This window comes from Ailuropoda melanoleuca, chromosome 9 (genome assembly GCF_002007445.2).
Source record: "Ailuropoda melanoleuca isolate Jingjing chromosome 9, ASM200744v2, whole genome shotgun sequence".
In the NCBI taxonomy this organism is placed as follows: Eukaryota; Metazoa; Chordata; class Mammalia; order Carnivora; family Ursidae; genus Ailuropoda; species Ailuropoda melanoleuca.
In genome coordinates, this window is record NC_048226.1 from 45,889,902 (window position 1) to 45,915,186 (window position 25,285).

A 25,285-nucleotide genomic window follows, 5' to 3' on the forward strand; every position below is an offset into this window, starting at 1 on the left:
ACGATGGATTACTTATAAGCATGCTATTTAATTTCCAAATATTTGGGAATTTTTCCAAGGATCTTTCTATTAATGATTTCTAATTTAATTCCACTGTGGTCTGAAAAGATTCTTTATGAATTGAATCCTTCTGAATTTATTGAGACTTCTTGTATGGTTCTATCTTGGTAAACATAGTCTATCTTGGTAAATATTCTGTGTAAACTTCTGAACAAATGTGTCTTCCGGTCTTCTTGAGTGGAGTGTTCTGTAAATCTAGTTAGGTCAAGTTGGTTGACAGTAGCATCCAACTCAACTGTACCTCTGGTAATTTTCTGTCCACTTATATCAATTACTGAGAGGGATCACTGAAATCTCTAATTGTGAATTTCTCCTTGCATTTCTATAAATTTTGTTTTGCATGTTTTGAAGTTCGGTTATTAGGTGCGAAAACATTAAACCTGTTATGTCCTCTTAATTCACTGCCCCCATTATTTTTATGAAATGACCTTCTTTATCCCAGGTAACACTGAAATCTCCCTTGTCTAAAACTAATAAACTCATTCCAAGTTTCTTTCAAATAGGTCAAATAGGTCATGTTCTACCATTTTCCACGTTTTACTTTTAACCTATTTGTGTATATAGTTAAAAGTGCTTCTTGTAGGCAAGTATACAGCTGGATCTCGCTTTTGATTCAATCTTGGGCTTTAAATTGGGGTGCTGAGAATATTATATTTGTTTATATTTATATTTAATGCAGTTACACCTTAGAACATTTCATCTTACTCATTAGAACATATCATCTTGCCATTTATATTTGTCCCAGCTGATCTTCTTTCCCTTTTCATGTTGTCGTGACTTCTGTTTGAATTGTTCTGTATGATTAAATTCTATCTACTTTTCTTTGCTTATTACTTATATCTCTTTAGTTTCCTATTTTACTGAGTTTACAATATCTTTAATTTACCACAGTCTACCTTTAAGAGATATTACACCACCTAATGTAAAGCTTAAGAGTCTTATAATATACTTCCATTTCTCCCTTGGTCTTTAAGCTTCTGTTACCACATATTTTATTTTTATGTATGCTATAAACCATACAGTATCTTGTTAATATTTTGACTTTAAACAATTACATTTTAAAGAGATTAAATAAGAAACAAATTCTATATATTTACCCAAGTAGTTACCATTTCTTGCTTTTTTTTTTTTTTTTTTTTTAATTCAATTGGCATCATTTTGCGGCTATCCGAAGGAGAGACTTTAAAACTTTCCCAAAGTGTGTGGCGGGGGGTGACACCATTGAATTTCTTCAGCTTTTCTGTGTCTGAAAATGAATTTTTTCATGTTGGTTTCTGAAACATATTTTTGCCAGATATAGAATCCTAGGGAGATTATTTTTCATCTTTCAGTACTTTAAAGATGCTATTCTACTGTTTTCTTGCTTATATTATTTCTGAAAAGAAATCTAATGTCATCTTTATCTTTGTTCCTATGCATACAACTTGATCATGTCTTTTTTTTTCCTCTGACTGCTTTTAAGATTTTCTCTTTATCACTTGTATTTGGTAATTTGATTATGATGAGCCTTGGTGTAGTTTCCTTTATATTTCTTATACTTGGTAGCTCATTGAACTTTCTTACAGTTTCATCTTAATAAAACTTATTTGGAAAGTTCTGGTCTATGGTTTCATCTTAATGAAACATATTTGGAAAGTTTTTGGCCACTATTAATGGAAATATATTTTTATGTAATCTGCCTCTTTTAGGAACTCTAATTACTTATATATCTGATTTTTGAAGGTATCCTACAGCTAATTGATGTTTTCTCTCCCTCTCTCTTCTCTGTATGTTTCTACTGGATGGTTTCTATTGCTATGCCTTCAAGTTCATTAATCTTTCTTCCTGAAATATCTAATCTACCATTTACCTCATCCAGTGTATTCTTCATCTCAAATGTATAGTTTTCATCTTTAAAAGTTCTATATGGATCTTTTTGCATCTTACATGTTTCTAACTTTCTGAACATATGGAATATAATTACAACAAACACTTTCAACATCCTCTGCTAATTCTATCATCTGTGTCAATTCTGTGTCCCTGTGATTGATTATTTTCACTATGGGTCATGTTTTTAGGATCCTGTGCATATATGGGAGTCTTTAACTGAATGACATACACTACCAAGTCTAACTTGTTGTATGCTGGTATTTCCCACTCCTACAAATCTTCCTGAACTCTGTTCTGGGATGCAATTAAGTGACTTGGAAATACTTTGTTCTCTTGCTTTTCTAATTTGTGACTCAGTTCCAGAGCAACAACATCACCTCAACCAGAAGGATGTGCCAAACTCCACATCTCAGTTCTCACTGCCTGTGCCACATCCTGGTTAAGTCTCTCAGTGCAGGAGGCTGGGACAATTGTAAGGCTCACCTCACTTGTTTCTCCCCACTCAAGGATCACTGGCCATCACTGCCTCATATGCAGTGTCTTCAGAACTATGGTTTGGTGTACTTTGTTTTGTGGAGCAGGGGACTGTTCCATAATAAGTATAAATACAGTCCCTGTTACTACATATGAGCCAGATGCAGACCATCCTTGTACTTTTTTTTTTTTTTAAGATTTTATTTATTTATTTGACAGAGAGAGACCACGAGAGAGGGAACACAAGCAAGGGGAATGTGAGAGGGAGAAGCTGGCTTCCTGCAGAGCAGGGAGCCCGATGTAGGGCTCGATCCAAGGACCCTGGGATCATGACCTGAGCTGAAGGCAGACGCTTAACGGCTGAGCCACCCAGGCGCCCCCATCCTTGTACTTTTTTAAAAAGTCTATTTTTACCTTTATATTCCAAATAACTTTCTTTTTTTTTTTTTTTATTTATTTACTTGACAGAGATAGAGACAGCCAGCGAGAGAGGGAACACAAGCAGGGGGAGTGGGAGAGGAAGAAGCAGGCTCATAGCAGAGGAGCCTGATGTGGGGCTCGATCCCATAACGCCGGGATCACGCCCTGAGCCGAAGGCAGACGCTTAACCGCTGTGCCACCCAGGCGCCCCCCAAATAAGTTTCTTGACACCATATATTTGAGTATTACTTTTCTAGCCAATCTGAGTATCTTTACTTTTTAACTAGATTGTTTAGATCATTTATATTTAATTATCAAAAAGGTGAAATTTAAACCTACTATTTTGCTACTTTTGTCCCATCTCTTGTTTATTTTTTTTCATCTTTGCCTACCTTCTTGTGGGCTGATTAGTTTTTAATATTCAATTTCATCTCCCCCATGGGCTTATAAGTAATTTTTCTTTATTTTTAAATAGCAATTGCTCTAAATTATAAAAGCCTACACTCAAATAAATATTATACCACTTTGTGCACAGTACAGGCACCTAACAATACTATACTTTCCTTTCTCCTGTACCATTCCTTATGCTATTGACATCAGTCAATCTATTTCCATGTATGCTATAAGCCGCAAATTCATTGTTGTTATCTTCGTTTTAAACAATCAACTATCTTTTGAAAAGTTTAAAAATTAAGAAAATATCTTTTATGTTTACCCCATATTTAGCCATTTCTTGCACTCTTTATTCCTTTTCACAGATCCAAATTTCTACCTGTTAGTACTTTCCTTCTGCCTAAATAACTTCAAGATTTCTTGCAGTGCAAGTCTGCTGAAAATAAATTCTCTGACTTTGCTTCTCAAAAGTTGTTTCCAGGGGCACCTGGGTGGCTCAGTTGGTTAAGCATCTGCCTTCAGCTAAGGTCATGATCTCAGGGTCCTGGGATCAAGCCCCATGTCAGGCTCCTTGCTCAGCAGGGAGTCTGCTTCTCCCTTGCCCTCTGCCCCTCCCTCTCTCTCAAATGAATGGATAAAATCTTTAAAAAAAAAAAAAAAGTTGTTTCCAGGAATGCCTGGGTGGCTCAGTCAAACATCTGCCCTCAGCTCAGGTCATGATCCCAGGGTCCTGGAATCAAGTCCCACATCAGGCTCCTTCCTCAGCAGAGAGCCTGCTTCTCTCTCTGCCTGCCACTCCTCCTGCTTGTGTGCACACTCTCTCTTCTCTCTCTCACACAAATAAATAAATAAAATCTTTAAAAAAAAAAAAAGTTGTTTCCATTGCAAATCACATACCTGGGTAAGGGACTGATATCCAGAATATATAAAGAACACTTACATCTCAACAAGAGCAACAAAAAAATAAATCCCAATTAAAAAATGGGCAAGGAACTTGAATAGACATTTCTTCAAAGATGATACACAAATGGCCAACAAGCATATGAAAAGATACTAAACATCACTAATCATCAGAAAAATGCAAATCAAAACCACAATGAAATACCATTTCACACCCATTAGAATGACCATTAACAAGAAAAGAGAAAAGAAGAGAAGCAAAAAGATAAAAGAAGGAAGGATGAAAGGAAGGAGAAAAAAAGAAAAAAAAGAAGTATTGGTGAGGATGTGGTTCCATATAAATTTAGAATTATTTGGTCTAGCTTTGTCAAAAATGCCGTTTGAATTTTGATAGAGATTGTACTGAATCTGCAGACTGCTTTGGGTGGTATGGACATTTTAATATCAATTCTTCCATGAGCATGGTATTTATTTACATTTGTGTCCTCTTCAATTTCTTTCATGATGTCTTAGTTTTCAGTGTATAGGTCTTAAACCTCCTTGGTTAAATTTATTCCTAGGTACTTTATTCTTTTTTATACAATTATAAATGGGACTGCTTTCTTAATTATTCTTTCTGATAACTCATTACAGAAACTCCACAGATTTCTATGTTGATTTTTATGTCGCATCAATTTACTGAACTCATTTATTAGTTTTAACAGGTTTTGGTGAAGTCTTTTAGGTTTTCTATATATAGCATCCATGTCATCTTTAAGTAGTGACAGCTTTACTTCTTCCTTTCCAAACTGGATGCTATCTCTTTTTCCTACCAATTGTTGTGGCTAGGATTTCCAACACTATGTTGAATAAAAGTGGTGAGAGTTGGCATGCTTGTCTTGTTCCTGATATTAGAGGGAAGACTTTTAGCTGCTTACAACCGAGTATGATGTTAACTATGGGTTTACTATATATGGCCTTTGTTATGTTGAAGTATGTTCCCTCTGTACCCACTTCACTTTAAGTTTTTATCAAAAATATATGTTGAAATTTGTCAAATGCTTTTTCTGCATCTATAAAAATGATCATAAAATTCTTTCCTTCATTTTGTTAAAGTGGTGTATCCTGTTGGTTGATTTGTGGATGTTGAACCATCCTTGCATCCCTCAAATAAACCCCAATTGATCATGGCTTATTATCCTTTTAACGTATTATTGAATTCAGTTTGCTAACATTTTGTTAAGAATTTCTGCATCAGGGGCACCTGGGTGGCTCGGCGGTTAAGTATCAGCCTTTGGCTCAGGTCGTGATCCCAGGGTCCTCAGATGAAGCCCCACATTGGGTTTCCTGCTTGGCAGGAAGCCTGCTTCTCCCTCTCTCACTCCCCCTACTTGTGTTCCCTCTCTCACTAAATGTGAGCGATGTTTAATATCTTGTCTGTCAAATAAAATAAAAATCTTTAGAAGAAGAAGAAAAAGAAGAAGAATTATTATTTTTGCATCAATATTCATTAATGATACTGGCTTGTAATTTTTTAAAAATTTTTTATGTGGTGTCCTTGTCTGGTTTGCTATCAGGGTAATGCCGGCCTCATAAAATGAGTTTGGAAGTATTCCCTCCTCGATTTTTTGGAAGAGTTTGAGAAAGATAGGTATTAAATCTTTTTGACTGTATGGTAGAAATCACCACTGAAACCATCTGGTCTTGGACTTTTGCTTGTTGGAAGATTTTTGATTACTGATCAATCGCTTTAGTAGTAGTGGGTTCATTCAGATTTTCTATTTCTACATGATTCAGTCCTAGGAGACTGTATGTTCCTAGGAACTTATCCATTTCCTCTAGGTTATACAATTTGTTAGCATACATTTCTCGGTGGTCTCTTATGATCCTTTGTTCTGTGGTGTCAGCTATAATTTCTCCTCTTTCAATTTCTGATTTTGATTATTAGAACCTTCTCTTTTTTCTTGGCTAGTCTGACTAAAAGTTTGTCAACTATCTTTTCAAAGAACCATTTCTTAGCTTTATTAATTTTTTCTATTGTTTCTCAGTCTCTATTCAATTATTTCTGCTCTGATCTCTGTTATTTCTTTTCTTCTACTAACTCTGAGCTTCATTTGTTCTTTTTATCTAGCTCCTTCAGGTATAAAGTTAGATTGCTGGAGATTTTGGTTTCTTGAGGTAGTCCTGTATTACTATAATATTCTTAGAATTGCTCTTGCTATATCCCAAAGATTTTGTTACGTCAGAGTTCTATTTTCATTTGTCTCTCAGTATTTATTTCTTTGCTATCTTCAACGACAAAAATGTTGAGTAGCATGTCATTCAACCTCCCCATTTTAGTGGTTTTTCAAGTTTTGTTCTTGTAATTGAGTTCTAATTTCATACTACTTTGATCAGAAAAAATGCTCAATAGAATTTCAATCGTTTTTTAATTTATTGAGGCTTAACTGGTGGCCTAACATGTGATCTAGCCTAGAGAATATATCATGTGCATTTGAGAATACTGTGTATTGTTGCTTTTGAATGGAATGTTCTGAATATATTAAGTCCATCTGGTGTCATTTAAGGCTGATGATTCCTTATTAATTTTGTCTGGATGATCTATTTATTGATATAAGTGGGGTGTTAAAGTCCCCTACTATTATTGTATTGCTATCAATTCCTCCCCTTTAGGTCTGTTAATATATGTTTTATATGTCTTGATGTTCCTATGCTGGATGCAGACATATTTATTAATGTCATGTCTACTTGTTGGATTGACTCCTTTATCATTATGTAATACCCTTGTCTATTATTATGATTATTTTAAAGTCTATTTTGTTTGCTGTGAGTATGGCTATAGTAGCTTTCTTTTCTTTTTTGTAATAAGCTCTACACCCAACAAGGGGCTTCAACTCATGACCCTGAGATCAAGAGTCACATGCTCCACCAACTGAGCAGCCAGGAACCCCTCCAGCTTTCTTTTCATTCCTGTTTGCATGGAATAGCTTTCTCCATCCCTTCATTTTTACTCTGTGTATGTCCTTACTTCTGAAGTGATATTCCTGTAGGCAGCATATAGATAGGTCTTGCTTTTTTTTTTTCCCCCATTCCACCACTGTGTCTTGATTGGAGAGTTTAGTCCATCTACAGTTACAGTGATTATTTATAAGTATGTACTTATTTCCATTTTGCTCATTGTTTTCTGACTGTTTTCATAGTTCCTCTGTTCCCTTCTTCTCTTCCCTTGTGGTTTGATGGCTTTCTTTACTGTTATGTTCAGATTCCTTTCTCATTTTCTTTTGTGTATTTGTTGTAAATTTTTGCTTTGTGGTTACCATGAGATTCATATATAGCTTACTATGTATAGAATGGGCTACTTTGAATTGCTAGCAATTAAATGTGAACATATTCCAAGACATATTTTTTTTAAGATTTTATTTATTTATTTGACAGAGAGAGAGACAGCCAGCGAGAGAGGGAACACAAGCAGGGGGAGTGGGAGAGGAAGAAGCAGGCTCCCAGTGGAGGAGCCTGATGTGGGGCTTGATCCCAGGATTCTGGGATCACACCCTGAGCCGAAGGCAGACGCTTAACGACTGAGCCACCCAGGCGCCCTTAACTATCATAGTTTTAGTTAACTTTATTATTTTTGTCTTTTCTTGAGCTTCCTACTTGCTTTATAAGTGATTGATCCTCTACTTTTATTTATTTACTTTTCTTTTGGGTGGGGAGGGGCAGAGAGGAAGAGAGAGAATCTCAAGCTGGCTCCACACCCAGCTCAGAGCCTCATGGGGAGCTCGATCTCACAACCCTGAGATCAGAACCTGAGCCGAAATCAAGAGTTGGACACTTAAATGACTGGGCCACGCAGGCACCCCTGATCCACTACTTTTAATACATACTTACCTTTTCCAAAGAGATTTTTACTTTCATATATTGTTATTAATGCCATTTCTTTTGTTTAGATAAATCCCTTTAAACATTTCTTATAAGACTGGTTTAATAGTGATGAACTCCTTTAGCTTTTGATTATCTGAAAAATTCTTAATCCCTCCTTCAATTCTGAATAACCTTGCCAAATAAAGAATTCTTGAATTTTTTTTCCATTCAGCACTTTGAATATGTCATGCCACCCACTTCTGGCTTGCAAAGTTTCTGCTGAAAACTCTGCTGATAGCCTTATGAGGTTTCCTTTTTATGTAATTAGTTGTTTTTCTCTTGCTATGTTTAAGGGTCTCTCCTTAACTTTAACCATTTTAATTATAATGTATCTTGATATGTATCTCTTTGGATTCATCTTATTTGGAATTCGCCAAGTTTCCTGGACGTGTATGTTTATTTCCTTCCCCAGATTAGGAAAGTTTTCAGCCATTATTTCTTCAGAAAAGTCTTCTGCTCCTTTATTTCTTTTTAGGACCCATATAAAGTGAATGTTATTCCACTTGATGTTGTCGCAATGGCCCCTTAAGTTATGTTCATTCTTTTTAATTCTTTTTTTCTTTTCACTATTGTCTCTACATGAGTTCTACTGCTTTGTCATCAGCTGATCATCAGCTCACTGATCCAATATTCAGTTCATCCAGGCTGCTGCTAAACCTGTCTAGTGTATTTTCAGTTATTTGACTCTTCAGCTCTATAACTTGTTTGACCTTTCTTACATTGTCTCTTTACGAAAGATCTCACTGTGTTCATCTATTCTTCTTCAAAGTTCAGTGAGAATCTTTATGGCCTGTAACTCTGAATTCTTTATCAGGTTGATTTGCTCATCTCCATTTCATTAATGTCATTTTCTGATGTTTTATCTTGTTCTTTCATTTGGAATATATTCTCTGTCACCTCCTTTTGCCTGGCTCCTGTTTGTTTCTACAGATCAGGCAAATCAGCTACCTCTCCTAGCCTTGTGTAGGAGATGTCACATGCACCTCAAAAGCAAAATCCCCTCTGACCACCAGAGCTAAATCCCCTCTGTGGGTGTATGCACTGTCTACTGTGGTGACACCATGTCTGCAGCATAGGGTGAGTGAGGCTGGCACCTGACTCAGGTGCAGCATGTGGCTGTGTGGAACTTTCACCTGGCTGCAACATGTGATTGCAGGGTGGGAGTGGCCAGGGTTCTCAGCTGGGTGCACCCACTGGCTTCGGCAATTTGAGAGACAATTACAAAATGGTTCCCACCAGCACCAACATTAGCAAGGTAGGATGAGGTCACAAATATGGCACCCACTAATGTCTCCACCTCCAGAGAGAGTCCCAACAGTTTCCTGCCTGACAGATGCCTTAAAATCACTAAGTGGGTCTTCTTCACAAAGGCACTTTTCAAATTGGTATTTCTGTGCTGGTCCTGGGGTGAGTATATGTGCGAACACTTTAAGAGTGGGTTCTCCATTCCCTAGTTCTATGGTTTCTCTGGATATAATCCCAGGTGGTTGTCAAAGCCTGGTGTTTCGGTGGCTTATCTCTCTAATACAGTACCTAAGGATTGGGATGCCTGTTGTGAAGCACCAACCTCCTGCTCCTTGGGAAAAGTTTTGTATTTCTGAGTTCCCTCCTGACTGTGTATCACACCTGGGATGGGTGTTTTCACAAGATGATGTCTCTGCCTCTTCTCCCCATCTCAATGCTATCTTTTTTGTCCTTTGCTGAAGAGGCTCTGTTCATCCAGTCTTGTGGTCTTTTTCAGAGGAAATCATAACATATGTAGTTGTTTGTTATGGGAGGAGCAAGCTCAGAATCTTCCTACATCACCATCTTGAAGCCAACTCCTTAAATTTTTTTTTTGAGGTGAAATTGACATAGCATCAAATTAAACATTTTTAAATGAACAAATCAGCAGCATTTAGTACATTCACAATGTTGTGCAACTACTACCTCTATCTAGTTCCAAAACATTTTTATCACCCCAAAAAGAAACTCTGTACCCATTACGCAGCTGCTCCCTATTTCCCTTACCCCTAGGCCCTGGAAAACACCAATCTGAGTTCTGTTTATACAGGTTTACTCATTATGGATATTTCATATAAATGGAATCATACAATATGCGACCTTTGTGTCTGACTTATTTCACTTAGCAAAATGTTTCTAAGGTTCACCACACTGCAGCATGTATCAGTACTTCAGTTTTGTTTTGTTTTTTTTAAGAGATAGATGAATAATAGTCAATAGTATGTGTATACCAAAATTTGTTTATCCATTCATCCATCTACAGGCATTTGGGCTGCTTCCATTATTTGACTACTGTAAATAGTATTACTATGAACAAGTGTGTACATATGTATGAGGACCTGTTCTCAGTTCTTTGGGGCATACACCTAGGAATGACTGGGTCATATGCTAATTCTATGTTTAATTTTTTAAAGAACTGCCAAACTTTTCCACAGAAGGTGAACCATTTTACAATCCCACCAGCAATGTACAAGCATTTGTTTCTACATCCTCACCAACACTTGTTACAGTTTTTGTTTTTTACTCTAGCCATTCTAGTGGGCATGAAGTGGTAGGTCATCGTGGCTTGCATTTGCATTTCCCTTTCATTAACAAGGCTGAGTATTTCTTCATATGTATATAGGCCGGGGTGCCTGGGTGGCTCATTTGGTTGGGCATCTGCCTTCGGCTCAGGTCATTATCCCAGCATCCTGGGATCGAGCCCCGCATCAAGCTCCCTGCTCAGCAGGGAGTGTGCTTCTCCCTCTCCCTCTACCGCTCTCCCTGTCCATTCTCTCTCTCTCAAATAAATAAATTTTTTAAAATCTAAAAACTAAAAAAATTTAAAAATTAAAAAAAAAACCCACATGCACATTGGTCATTTGTATATCTTCTTTAGAGAATTGTCAATTCAAGTCCTTTCCCCATTTTTCATGGGTTGTTTGTAGTTTTGTTGTTGAGTTGTCAGGACTTTAATTCTTACATTTAGGTCATTGATCCATTTAGAGTTGATATTTTAATGTGCTGTGAAGCAGGGATCCAAGTTTATTCTTCTGCATGTGGATATCTAGTTCTCCCAAAACTATCTGTTAAAGAATTGTTCCTTCTTGAATTGAGTGGCCATGGCATTCTTGTCAAAGATCATTTGTAGATATGATCATTGTAGATATATATAGATATATATATATATATGTTATATACAGTGTAAGTTTTATTTATTAGTTTCTCTCCTCTCAATTCTATTCCATTGGTTTATATGTCTATCCTCACGTCAGTACCACACTGTTTTGACCACTGTAGCTTTATAATGTTTTGAAATGGGGAAGTATGAGACCTCCAACTCTATTCATTTTCAAGAACAGAGTTTTGGCTATTTGGGCCCACTGCAATTTCACAGGAATTTAAGAATCTGCTTTTCCAGTTCTTCAAAAAGATCACTAAAATTCTGATAAAGATTGCATTTAATCTGTACCTTGTTTTGCATAGTATTGCCACCTCAACAATATTAAGTCTTCCAATCTATAAACACAGAATGTCTTTCCATTTATTTAGGTCTTCTTTAATTTCTCTCAACAATGTTTTATAGTTTTCAGTGCACCAATCTTTCAACTCCTTATGCTTTTGGACGATATTAAATGGAACAGTTTTCTTAGTTTCGTTTTTGGATTATTCACCACTGGTATACAGAAATGCAATTTATTTTGTGTGTTGACCTTGTACCTACAATTTTTCTGAATTTGTGTATTAGCTCTAGTGGGTTTTTGTGGATTCTTTGGGGTTTTCTATATATGGGATCATGCTGTCTACAAATAGAAATAACTTTACTTCTTCCTTTCCAATTTGGATGTTTTCTTTGTCTTGCCTAACTTCTCTGGCTATAACTACTACCACAATGTTAAATAGCAATGTGAAAATAGGCACCCTTGGGGCACCTGGGTGGCTGTCAGTAATGCACTTGCCTTCAGCTCAGGTCATGATCCCAGAGTGCCAGGATCAAGCCCCACATTGAGCTCCCTGCTCAGTGAAGGGGGGGTCTATTTCTACCTCTTCCTCTGCTCTTCCTCCCACTTGTGCTCTCTATTGCTCATTGTCTCAAATAAATAAATAAAATCTTTAAAAAAAAAAAAAAGAAAGAAAGAAAATAGGCACCCTCATTTGTTCCTGATCATAGGGAAAAGTTTTCAGTCTTTCACTACTGAATTGGATGTTAGTTGTGGGTTTTTCATAAATTCCTTTATCTATTGAAGGAGTTCCCTTCTCTTCCTAGTTCTAGAGTGTTCCTATTACAAACATTTTGTCAAGTCTCCCATACTAACTAGTGATGTCTGTTTGCCTGTTTCCCTTCCTCCTATTAATGCAGTGTATTACACTGATTGATTTTCCTACGTTGAACTGCTCTGGCATTCCCATCTGGATAAATCCCACTTGGTCATGGGATAAAACCATTTGAATATATTGTTGGATTCAGCATCTTAGTGTTTCGTTGAGGATTTCTGCATCGATACTCATAAGGATATCAATCTATAGTTTCCATATTATTTTTCATGGTGTCTGGCTTTGATATTAGAGTAATGCTGGTCTCACTGAGTTAGGAAGTATTCTCTGTTCTCCTATTTTTGGGAAGAGTCTCAGAGGAATTTGTGTTAATTCTTCTTTAAATGTTTGATAAAATTCATCAGTAATGCCATCTGGTCCTGGACTTTTCTTTGTTTGGGAGGGATTTTTAAATTATTATTATTAATCCAATCTGTTTGCTTATTATACGTCAGTTCATATTTTCGATTGTTTCTTGAGTCAGTTTTGGTAATCTGTGTTTCTAGGAATATGTCCATTGCATGTAGGTTATCCAATCTGTTGATATACAGTTGTTCATTGTATTATTTTATAACCTTCCTTATTTCCTTAAGGTCAGCAGCAATATCTCCACTTTCATTTCTGATTTTAGATATATGTGTCTTTCCTTTTTTTCCCCTTTCGTCAGCCTAGGTAAAGGTCTGTCGATTTTGTTGATCTCAAAGAACCAACTTCTGGTTTTGCTTATCATATTGTTTCCTATACTCTATTTTCACTTATCTCCACTTTAATCTTTATTATTTCCTTTCTTTGGCTTGCTTTGGGTTTGATTTGCTCCTCTTTTTCTACTTTCCGTAAGGTGAAAAATCAGATTTGAGTTCTTTTGAGTTCTTCTTTTTAAATATAGGTATCTACTGCTATAAATTTCCCTCTGAGCACTGTTTTTGCTGTATCTCATTACATTATGGTATACTGTGTTTTCATTTTCATTTGTCTGTAATTATTTTCTAATTTCCCCTGTGATTTCTTCTTTGACCTGTTATTTATGAGTGTAGTGTTTAATTTCTACATAATTGTGAGTTTTCAGGTATTCTTATTGACTTCTAGCTTCATTCCACTGTGACTGAAGATACTTTTATGATTTCAATTATTTAAAATGTATTGAGATTTTTTTGTAGTCTAACATATGGACTATCCCTTGTAGAATGTCTCATGTGCACTTGAAAAAAATGTGTACTGGGTGTTTTGTGTATGTCTATTAAGTCTAACTGGCTTATAGTGTTGTTCAAGTCCTCTATTTCCTTACTGATCTGTCCTTATTTAAGGTGAAACAAGCATTATAATTTTTGAGTGAATGATTAAAACCATAAATTTTATTGTTGGATTCTGAATTGTCTTGCATTCCTCTAATGCTGGACTTTATTCTGGTGCACAGTTAAGTTACTTGGGACCACTCGAAGCCTTCTGAGGACTCTTCCCAATGCCTCATGTATTACAAGGTCTTTAGACTCTGGATAGTCTAGACACAAACTATTAATCCCTTGTATGAATTCTGGAAATTGTTTTCTTACTGCTTTCCAGTAGTTCTTTCCCTGACTTTGACTAGGTCTTGTCATGCATCTACAGATCATAATGCAGCCAAAAACTCAAGAAGCACCCTTTGCAGATCTCCAGAATGTTTTCATGCTTGAGTGCACTTTTCTACTTACCTATATACTCACCCCTCTTCCCCCAAGTCTCTTCTCTCTGGCACTCTGCCCTGCAATTCTAACCATCTTGGCCTTCCCAAACACTTGTCTTTATTTCCTAATCTCAACAAAGGTGGGCTCTGTTTTGGTTCCACCTCCTTGCACTGCAGCCTATAAACAACCTCTAGGCTCTACTGTAAACTGGTGTCATAGAAGGGCTTACCTCATTTGTTTCCATTCTCTCAGGGATCAGTCTGATGCCACCTGCCATCCAATGTCTAAAAATCATTGTTTACATATTTATATGTTCTCAAGTTGTTTAAGGAGGAAGGGTATATTATTGTTGCATAACAAATTACCCCCAACTTAGCATCTTAAAAAACAAGCATTTATTTTTTTTTTCACACAGTTTCTGAGGTTCAGCAATCAAGAAGCAGCTTAGCTAGGTGGTTCTGGCTCAGGATATCTCATGAGGTTGCAGTCAAGATGTCGATGGGCCAGTAGTTTACAGCTGGAAACTTGACAAGGGCTGGAAGATCTGCTTCCAAGAAGACTCAGTCACACACTGTTGGCTAGAGGCCTCAGTTCCCTGTTAGTTGTTGGCAGGAGGCCTCAATTTCTCACTACATGGGCCTCTCCACAGAGCCATTCACAACATGGCAGCTAACTACTCTGAATGAGCAAGAGGTGGAGCAGGGAGAGGGGAGGGCAGCACAAAGGGACAGAGAAGAGGCAAAAGCCACAATGTCTTTTATAACCTATCCTTGGAAATGATCCATCACTTCCACCACATTCTATTGGCCACACAATGTGTGAAAGCATTACACAATGGTATATCAGGAAGCAGGGATCATTAGGGCCATCTTGGAAGCTGGCCACACAGAGGAAAAATCCTGTTATGCCAACACAGCAGAAAGCCAAAGTCCTTCTTACATATTTTAACTTCCTTATGTTATTTTTTTAGTCCTCAATCTATAGATGGCATCCTACAGCTTCGAGACAGATTGGCAGATTGCAGATTCTACTCCACAGCCAGACTTGGATAAAATAACTAAGAGTAAGTAGCAGCAGCTTTTAAGAGGAAAGAATAGAGTTCTTGGTGCCTATGGCAAGAAAGAGGAGAGCACTTACAGCAGACCTGGACTTGAAAAACATCCAAGTGCTTTTCATTCCCCCAAACAACTACTCTACTCTAATGACTAACCTAAATGTCTGCCCTCCTTTCTCAACAATCTCCAGAGCCAGAGAGCAATAGCAACAGCAATATTAATACCAGTAGCAACAGTACCAGGGCCAATGCTAAGCATTTTGCCTTTGTTATTAGTTCAATTACTCCTCACAACAAACCTGTGAGATAAGTATCATTATCCCTTAAACTCTAGGCCTTAATTTCTTGATAATCGTACCCTAGCTTTACACTTTACAGTGTATCTTGGTACACCTTTATTCTTCCTACATAACACCTGGCTCCCTCTTGCCCTATAGGGTTCTCCTACTCTTCTGGCATTGAAATACTGTTTTGTCCTGCCTGTCCTCCCATTCCACTTGAGTCAGCTCTTCAAGATTTCTCTTAGTTCCCATGTTCCCAACAAAAACTCTTTCAAAGAATCCACCAGACTACAGAGCCTTCTGTTAATCCCCTCCTGCTGGGCTCTCCCAATGCTACAGCTGCCTAATATAGGCTTCCCCTTAAACGCTGTAGCACATGCCCTGTCAGGTCTGCCTCATTAACTGATCCCAAAAACTCTGGCTTATTTCAGCCACTCATTTAAAAATATTATTTCACAGCACACGTGCCTTCTTAATTTATATTAAGGCTTCCCCTTAAACGCTGTAGACACATGCCCTGTCAGGTCTGCCTCATTAACTGATCCCAAAAACTCTCCCTTATTTCAGCCACTCATTTAAAAATATTATTTCACAGCACACGTGCCTTCTTAATTTATATTTCCTACAGCTTAATGTTAAAATGGGTTTCCTTTCCCTGGGGGTTTAAATTAATCACCAGGGAGAAAGGTTCAAAATATACCAAACTCCTACTTAGTACAGTACCGTGGAAACACAGATTCCCACTAGTTATTTGTTGAATAATGAATGAAAAATATAAAGTAATAATTATAAATAGTAGCTCAGAAAATTCTCAAGGGGGTATAATCCAAAAAATTTTATTTACAAATAAAAAGGAAAAGTTACCACTAGACACATATAAACAATTCACAAAAAGACAAAACACAAAAGAACAACAAATAGAAGCAAATCACAGAAAAGCAAATTAAAATATCACTTTTTGTCAGACAGATTGGCAAACATTGAAAATTTGTCAGAAAGTAAGAAAACAGGCATTCTAATAGATTTTTTTTGTATTTTTGGTATTTATGCATCAAATATCTTTAAAATTTGCATACCCGTTTGACCAGGATTTCCACTTCTAATAATTACTTATAAGAAAATACTGGACAAAGGAACATAGTTATATGCAAAAAAAGAAAAAAAAATCACTGTGGCACTAACTGTAATACAAAATCTGTCCAACAAGAAGGGTTTGATTAAACAAATTTTAGTAATTCCAAACTACGAATTATTAAATCACTTCAGAATATTATATAATCCCAGTTTTTTAAAGTAACATATAGTCACATAAAAACATACCTGCATAGAAAAAAATCTAGAAGTAGTATAGACCCCAAAATGTTAGCAGTGATTATCTCTGTAAAAGAATAGTGGAATTATTTGTGATTTTTTTTCCCTTATCTCTACTACTTAATTTTTCTACATGAGTAGCACATGAACAACACACATTCTTAAAAGGCAAAAGTAAAAATGAAGAGTTACAATTTAAAGGCAGAAGTGTCATCTCTATAATAGGACAACACAACATTCCCGTGGTCCCTGATAATAATCATGTCAGGCAGAATTAGCATCAAGTAAAATATTTCAATAGCCTTGTTTTTAAGTAGTTCTAGGAACACACATGGAAGAATCTGTTAGTACTACTCAGGCATCTTAAGACAACAAACAAAAAGACCTCTCAAATAAAAATTTAGTACTAATCCAAAAGACACTGTTGAAAATCACGCAGTAAAAACCTCAACTGCTTTAAGGTGTCAGCTTCAATCACCTTTTCAGGCCTTTTCACACTATCTTGAGAGCCTACACTTTAATAGGAAAGCAGTCACCATGAAAATGATAAAACATCAATCACTCATAAGTTTAAGAATTCAACGCAACTTTAAGTTTGGCTGAAGAGAGTCTTCTCTATAACTTCTATTCCAAAATAGATTGATTTTCCCCTCAGATTTGAACATCTGGGGGGGATAAAATTCAGTCGATAACAAGAGAGAATCCTGAGGTGAGTCTAGAAATACATGTGTGTTACAAGCAAAGCATGTATACCTCTAAGCACTGTGTACAATTTCTAGTCAAAGCACAGGGAACTGCTTGTGGCCCTGCAGAATGTTGCCTAAAATTGTTTGTAAGGCCTGATTCAACATGACCAGTAGCACAGACAGTAAATCTTCATTAGGACTAATCTATAATTTTCAGTGACGCTGATTGGCATAAAATGTATGTTCTTTCCACCTGTCTATGGTAGACTATGAAACAAATTATTCTGACTGTACCTGTATAATTAACAGCAGGTATCCATACATTTAGCATCAACACAACCTACAACATAGTTTGCAGCTCATGTCTCATAAAGCTCCATCAATGCATCCAAGGGGATTTGACAGCGACTATGCAAGTACAAAAAGCACTAAGCATAGTACAGCTTTAAAATTTCTTTAAACCTACATTAGTAACATCTTTGATGAAAGCAATATTTATTGCACAAGAAAATTTTCTAGTACAAGCAGAAAATGAAAGAACAACTTTGCATAAGAAAGAGATTTTATGTTAACAGCATTGGTGTAAAGCAAGCATATAATACCTAAACTGACAACACAATTATGTGATTATTGATGAAAAGAATGGAGATCTCCTTGCTTTAGTAACAACCCTAGCACCATCCATCCACTTATTCAGCAAATATATGAAAAACTGCATACAGCCAGAACTATTCTAGGACCTGGGGAGATTAAAGAATAAACAAGCAAAGTTGCTACCTTCATGGAGCACATGGTCTCATAAGGAACAGAGATGTTAAGCGAACAATCACATATTTGAATGTAACTGCGAATGTCAGAACGTCATTAAGGGCAGGGTACTATGAGAGCAAAAAGTAGGATTGGGAGTCAAGTGAGCCAACCACAGGGGAGGGAAAGAGAGGCCCAGGCAGAGGTAATCTATGCAGAGCCCCTGCAGCTGGAATGACCATGCCCAATCCAGGAACTGAAACATTTAGATTGGAAGCATTTAGATTGTTTCCTGGGCCCATGTTAACTCTGAGATGTATAAAGACACCCAAGTTAAGAGATAAGGTTGGTAACTGCCACATGGGTCTAGAACTCAGGAAAGAGATCTAGACTAAGTATGAACTTAGAATTCTGTCACTGGTTTAGAGATGGTGTGTGATGCACAGGCACTAGACGGTGTTACTTAGGCAAGGTGAACCGAACAGGGTAGGGGCAGACTTGTATCACTTCCTCAAATCATGCACACAAAAGAGTCATTACTCCTTGCAATCAAATTACTTACTTCTCCCAATTTACAAAATCTGGAATAAAACAAAGTATTTTCTAATATTATAATACAATGCCCTATTTGTTCAGACAGTGTAAGATTAAAGTATATAGCTCTTGGAGAAATGTCAAGACCTGAGGAAAATATTTTTTTCAGTGAGTCTAAGACATTGGATGCTAATGTTTATTTAGCAAGGCACTTCCTTCTAACCTTTTCCAGTGCCCTAGAAAAGGAACTTTTTCTAACACACTAATTTAACTGCTTCATAAGATTGTCACTAGAAATGCTTTCAGTCTGCAAAACTGCCACCTACTGAAGCTAGATCACAACTGTAAACACGCTGAATACACCAAGTCCTGGGGGGATGTAACATCAAAAAGACCAGACACACCTTGTGCTGTGCACACTCAAAAGTTTCAGAACAACTTTCAGAACTATCACTATAATCCTTAAACAACCTGCCCTGCACAGCCTCCTATGATGAATATATAATATGTAATTGCTCTACAAAGCAGCGGTCAGGGTTATGATTATAGAAAAGCTGGGTTAAAATGTTCCACAATGTATGGCCCAAGCACCATATTAAGTAGGACATGCCTTAACACAAACTCACCTGATTTATTTGAAGCATGTTAAAACAATATTGACCAAACTGCTGTATCCCTCACGGCTCCAAAAACTGGAAAATGAAGAAATAAAGTTCAACTTAGTTGGTGATCTCAATGATTAGCACTTTAAACACATGTCCTTGATCAAAATCAAATATAAAATGGAGTAGATCTAGATCAACATAGAACTTTCTACGATGATACACGTTTTTATATCTGCACTGTCTAATCCAGTAGCCACTAGCCACACAGGGCTACTGAGCACCTGAAATGTGGCTAACGCAACCAAGAAAGTAAATCTTTAAGTTTTTTAAAATTTTCTTTAATGTTAATTTAGATTTAAATAACCATATGTGGGGCGCCTGGGTGGCACAGCAGTTAAGCGTCTGCCTTCGGCTCAGGGCGTGATCCCGGCGTTATGGGATCGAGCCCCACATCAGGCTCCTCCACTATGAGCCTGCTTCTTCCTCTCCCACTCCCCCTGCTTGTGTTCCCTCTCTCACTGGCTGTCTCTATCTCTGTCAAATAAATAAATCTTTAAAAAAAATAAAAAATAAAAAAAATAAATAAATAACCATATGTGACTAGTGGCTACCATAGGGGACAGTGCAGATCTAGGTTGGAAAATGTCCCTACTGGTCCTACACTTCTAAGACAATGTGAGCAGAAGTGAAGCTATTAAAAATAATCTAAATATTTCAGATTAATATTTAATATACACTCCCCTTTCTCTAGTAAGGTTTTAAACAGCTTTGTTTCCAAATTCTATAAGCTAAATTAAGCCTAAAGAAAATGCAATACATAGTCCTCTAGGTGGTATGGAAGAGTACACAGTTAAGATTACCCAGCTGGACTTTTTTTTCTGTTTATGGTTTTGTTTATCATCGCTATAAAAATAGCACGTACAAAAAATTTCACATAAAATCTTCAGAAAAAGAAATCACCGTCCTGACACATCCCGTTGTTATAATTGGATTTGTTTCCTTCTGGGTCAGACCTCCTCACCATGTTGTATTTCCTTTTATGTGGCAAACCTCTTCTACACTTAATTTAAAAACAGATACCAAAGAAGGGCAGAAAACCCAAATCTATAAATAAATAAATAAATCATGGATTCTTATAATGGTAAGTTTACATAAAAAGTAAATTATGGCGGGGACACCTGGGTGGCTCAGTTGATTGGTTAATCATCTGGCTACGGCTCAGGTCATGATCTCAGGGTCCTGAGACTAACCCCCAAGTCAGATTCTCTGCTCAATGGGGAGCCTGCTTCTCCCGCTCCCTCTGCCCCTTCCCTTGCTCATGCTCTCTCTCTTGCTCTCTGTAACTCAAATAAAGGAATAAAATCTTTAAATAAATAAATAAATAAATAAAGGGGGTGCCTGGCTGGCTCAGTCAGTAGAGCACACAACTCTTGACCTAGAGGTTGTGAGTTCAAGTCCCACACTAGGCGTAGAGCCTACTAAAAAAAATAAAATAAAGAAAATTAAATTATGTACAGACGGCCCCCTCCCCAATTATCTAAAAACCCACAACACAGTCTCAATAGGCAGCAAAAGAGCTAAATCCAACCACCTGGGTAGAAAATGTTATGCTATGAAACTTTTATATTAAACTTTCTCTCAGAAACAGAGGTTCTTAATACACACACACACACACAATATATTTATATAACGTGTGTATATATACACACACACACAGATTCACATACATACGTATATGGCTACCATTTCTCAAGATGGCAAACTGGGGTCAATTCAAAATGAATCTGAAAGTTTTCCATATATATCTATCTTATAACAGTGGCCTCAGCATCTGTAACAATTTTTATATTTTCCAAAAGAATCATATGCTGTAGAAATGGCACAAGGCCTGAAGATAACTTAATTTGAATTTTAGTCCAAGCTCTTCAGGAGATTACCTTTTGAGCCTTGGTAAATTACCCTGTGTGTCTTTGAGTTATTTTTCTTTCTTTCTTTCTTTAAAATCTGTAAAAAGTAAACTAAAGTCATTGTGGTAGGCAGCCTTTAACAAATAGAACACAACAGAAATAATGAGATACCACTCACAATATTGGGTTACAAAAAGACCACAGCTTCTTTCTTGGGTGTTACCTGTTCTCGTTCTCTCACCTGTTTGCTCTGAAGGAAACTAGCTGCCATATTGTGAGCTGCCCTTTGGACAGTCCCAGCTGGCACAGAACCGAGACAGGCCTTTGGCCAATAGCCCAAAAGAAAGTGAGGCCTTCAGTCCAATACCCCCCAAGCAAATGAATCCTGCCAAGAGCTAGATGAATGAGCTTGGAAGCAGATCTTCCCCTGGTCAAACACTCAGATGAGAACAGTGTCCCAGTGATAGCTTACCTGTAAACTCTGAAAGACCTTGAGTCACAAGCACCAGGTGAGCTGCACCCAGATTTCTAACCCACAGAAACTGAGATAATAACTGTTGGTTTTAAGCCTTTACTTTCTGGGGTAGCTTATTAAGCAACAATAAATAAGACAATCCCATTCAACTCTAAAATTCTATAATCCTATGGCGCTTTAGGTATTAATGAACATATCTAGGTAGGTCAAAAAAATCAATTCCCTGTTTAACATGACCAAATGAGTTACAGTAGATCTTGAAAATGATAAATTATGAAACTTCAACATTTACATTTTATTCAAAAGATGAAATCACTAAAAAGTGCAGGAGTAGTCAAATGGTACTAAAATACACTAGCTATAACTAAAAATACAGATCCAACCAATACGCATTTTTTTAACTGAAAACAATTCATTTGGAGCTAAAATGTGAATAAACCACTAAAAGCATCTCAGTGACCTAGTGTCCTTTACTTTCTAGAACCTAACATTATTTAGTAAGCACTCACTAAATCTGAGAAATCCTATTTTGTATTATTTAATGTAAGCCTCTAAAAGTAACAGATGCTCATCTATAGACCTGTATGTGTTTCTTAAATATCAGAGGTTTTAGGGGTTAATTCCAATGTAAGTAACATACAGCGTTATGATAGTTTCAGGTGTACATTACAGTGGTTCAGCAATTCAATTTATTACTCAGTGCTTACATTAACTGTACTCTTATTCCTCTTCAGCTCTTTCACCCACCCCCACCTACTTGTACTCTACAGTTAAGAGTCTATTTTTTGGTTTGCCTCTTTTCCTTTTTCTTCCTTTGTTCATGTGTTTTGTTTCTTAAATTCCACATATAAGTGAAATCATACAGTATTTGTCTTTCTCTGACTGGCTTATTTCACTTAGCATTGTTCCATCCATGTTGTTGCAAATGGCAAGATTTCTTTCATGCCTGAATAATATTCCATTATAAATAACACTGCAATAAACATACAGGTGCTCTTCAATATCGGAGTTTGTAACACTAGTGACTGATTCCAAGAAGTAGGCACAATAAGATATAAGGGTACATTTTTTAAAGTTCTAACGTTCTGATATACAAAAGGTAGTTTTAAGAAGAAACAAAAATAAAAGCACCTATTTGCTTAAAATTGACCATAAAATTTTAAGTATTCTGTAAGCCTCACGTTCACAATTATAAAGATCTGTATAAATTAAAACATGAAACTATGTCTATCATAGCACTCTGTGAGGTAACTGGGTAATATTCTGAAGTTATTCCTTTTTTACCAACAAATTTTATTACACTTACATCAATATAAAGATTATAATTCACAACCACACTATGGACAATTCAGAATGCCCAGTGACACGTCTTTAACACTTCCTTTCCCCTCTACAGACATGCCTGCTCTACTGTCCTATATTTTAAAAACCTGATAAAATATCAATAAAAGGCAGAGCAGTTTTATACTGCCTATGATTTCATAAAATCCACCTCTCCCTCCTCTGTCAAAAAAGTTTCCAGCTACAGTTCATTCCAATTACAGCTAAGTACTTTTAGAGAAACCTATTCACATGTCCCAAAAATGCCCTACAGTGATATCCAGTCAGGCACATTAGGACATGCAGTTCCAGATTCCAAGCTGCTACATGGAAACAGGCAGGGCCGTTTACGGCGAGAGGTCACTACTAACTGTAGAAGACTTGCTGCTTGGGAAGAACTGCAAGTCCAACATGTATCTGAAATGTACTGCTGATATAACCTGCTGCATTTATTATTACATTTTGCCCAGCTGGTAAGTTGAAAGCTGTACAAAACTCAATCTATAAAATCCTCAACAATTAAATACTGCTTCATAAAATGGCATTATTAAATTAATTTATCTATAAATTTTTATATCAGCACCCATCCCACAGCTGACAGGTAATCCTCACTTAAATGTCTTGTTTGACAATATGAAAATCAAAAACATTTACTAACACCATTCTTAGGCTCCAAAATACCATAAAACTAAATTAAATATCAGCTCAAAACTTCTTACTCTAAAAAAATTCATGGGGTCCTTAAAAAGCATTAAAAAATGGATTTTTTAAATTCTCATTTCTTTTTAAAAGTATGTACCCAAAAAAACTTTTAATAAGAAAAACAAAATAATTTAGTATAAATTTTAGTATCTCCTAAAAGCCTATGAAAGATTCTAAGTACATAGAAATCCCACCAACCAAGAAAAAAGAAAACGTAACATTTATCAGACACTAATGTTATATACCACATACTATACTTTGTCATTTTTACGTTAATTCATTTAATCCTCATGACCTTAGGATGTAGGTGTTATCTCCACTTCTCTAGAAGTTGCATTACATCCCCATAGTCCACTGCAAGGATTAAAACCTAGTATGGTCTGGTTTTGAAGTCCTCATCTCTTCATTATACACTAAATTTACAAAGATTTCACTTCTTAAAATTTTTCCTGTCACCTCTAGGACAACATAATGGCAAGGCTCCTATATACAACTCTGGGGATTTATTTAAAATCAAATGACTACACATACATAAATATAAATTGTTAACTATGGATTCTAGACACTCATTTAATATTTTCTTGAGTACCTAATAACATGCACAAATGTATCTACACATAATTTGATCATACCGTGCCTCTCTCCAACTATTCTAATATTAACACAATTCAATTTTGTAAAATCTAGGTTTTTCTCTCTTTATTATGATCTATACACATGAATGATGACGCCCAGAACTCAAAGTGAATAAAAGGGAAGCATGATAGTAGAGAGGTTAGCTACAAAGAAAAAACCCAACCCCAACATATTGACCAATTATATCTTCCAGAATCTGATCCCAAAGAGGAAAACCACTCAGCCTCACTTTCGTATTGTTTACACACTAAAAAGTTTCATGATCATCTTAGACAGTCTTGATATTCTTTGTTGAAAACCAAACCAACTCACTCTTTCCTAGAACTTCATTCCAGGCAAGCCAAGTAAGCTTAAATATAAAATGTAAATGGCTTTCCATGCTGATTAGGAATAAAGAGGCATAATGTAACTTAGCCTCAAGTGGTCTAGGAAAAAAATATTATGTACATATGACTGACAGAGATCTAGTGATAAGTGGGTAAAACGGTAACAGGTGAATCTAAGTAAAGGTTACAAGAGTATTCTTTGTATTGTTCTTGCTACTTTTCTATAAGCCTGAAATTATTTCCAAATAAAAAGTTAAAAATTATATGCCATTCTATCTGTACTTAATACATATTCTGATTATACAGCAACATTTTTACAAATACAAAGCGGATTTTTGAGGAAAAATTCAGTGATCTGTTAGGAAATATGCACCATATCCTAACCAACTAACAATCACTTAGAAATAAATTTCAAACTACACTGCTATGTAATGAAATGTGGCAATGGTAACTTCAGTTGAAATCACAGCAGGGAAAAAAAAAACAACAGCATACACACCACATAGTTTGGTATAAATGCCTCACAAATTTAATACAGGCCTGCTGCAAAATGCAGCAAATCTACAATTCAAGTGATACGTGCAATCTCTGGTTTGCAGTAAAATATAGACAAACTAAAAAATCAAACACTTGCCATATTACAAAACAACTGAGATGCAGGATGTCTTGGTTTTGATTGTTTTATTAACTAAGATTTTTTTTTTCCACTGCAGCTCAATTCACAACAG

The 25,285-nt window shown here is 36.4% G+C and overlaps 2 protein-coding genes across 7 annotated transcripts in view; both read right to left on the reverse strand.

The window, feature by feature from the left end:
• The window catches only part of STAU2 (staufen double-stranded RNA binding protein 2), a 308,534-nt gene extending 289,253 nt beyond the window's left edge, over positions 1-19,281 (reverse strand). Inside the window, exon 1 of one of the 2 annotated variants that reach the window (XM_019807357.2) lies at positions 1,158-1,285. Coding sequence is in view for 1 of the 2 variants with exons in the window: in XM_034668204.1 (XP_034524095.1) it covers positions 19,213-19,230 (18 nt within the window). In the remaining variant the exon portion in view is untranslated. Of the gene's footprint in view, positions 1-1,157; positions 1,286-19,212 lie in introns of those variants that run through there. The other variant, XM_034668204.1, reaches the window with a different exon arrangement.
• The window catches only part of UBE2W (ubiquitin conjugating enzyme E2 W), a 140,587-nt gene that overhangs the window by 5,173 nt on the left and 110,129 nt on the right, over positions 1-25,285 (reverse strand). Inside the window, exons 6-9 of one of the 5 annotated variants that reach the window (XR_004627817.1) lie at positions 19,213-19,278; positions 16,629-16,686; positions 14,203-14,517; positions 1,172-1,306 (exon numbers count right to left, since the gene is read on the reverse strand). Coding sequence is in view for 2 of the 5 variants with exons in the window: in XM_034668208.1 (XP_034524099.1) it covers positions 19,232-19,278 (47 nt within the window). In the remaining 3 variants the exon portion in view is untranslated. Of the gene's footprint in view, positions 1-1,171; positions 1,307-14,202; positions 14,518-16,628; positions 16,687-19,212; positions 19,279-25,285 lie in introns of those variants that run through there. The other 4 variants (XR_004627816.1, XR_004627818.1, XM_034668207.1 and 1 more) reach the window with 4 other exon arrangements.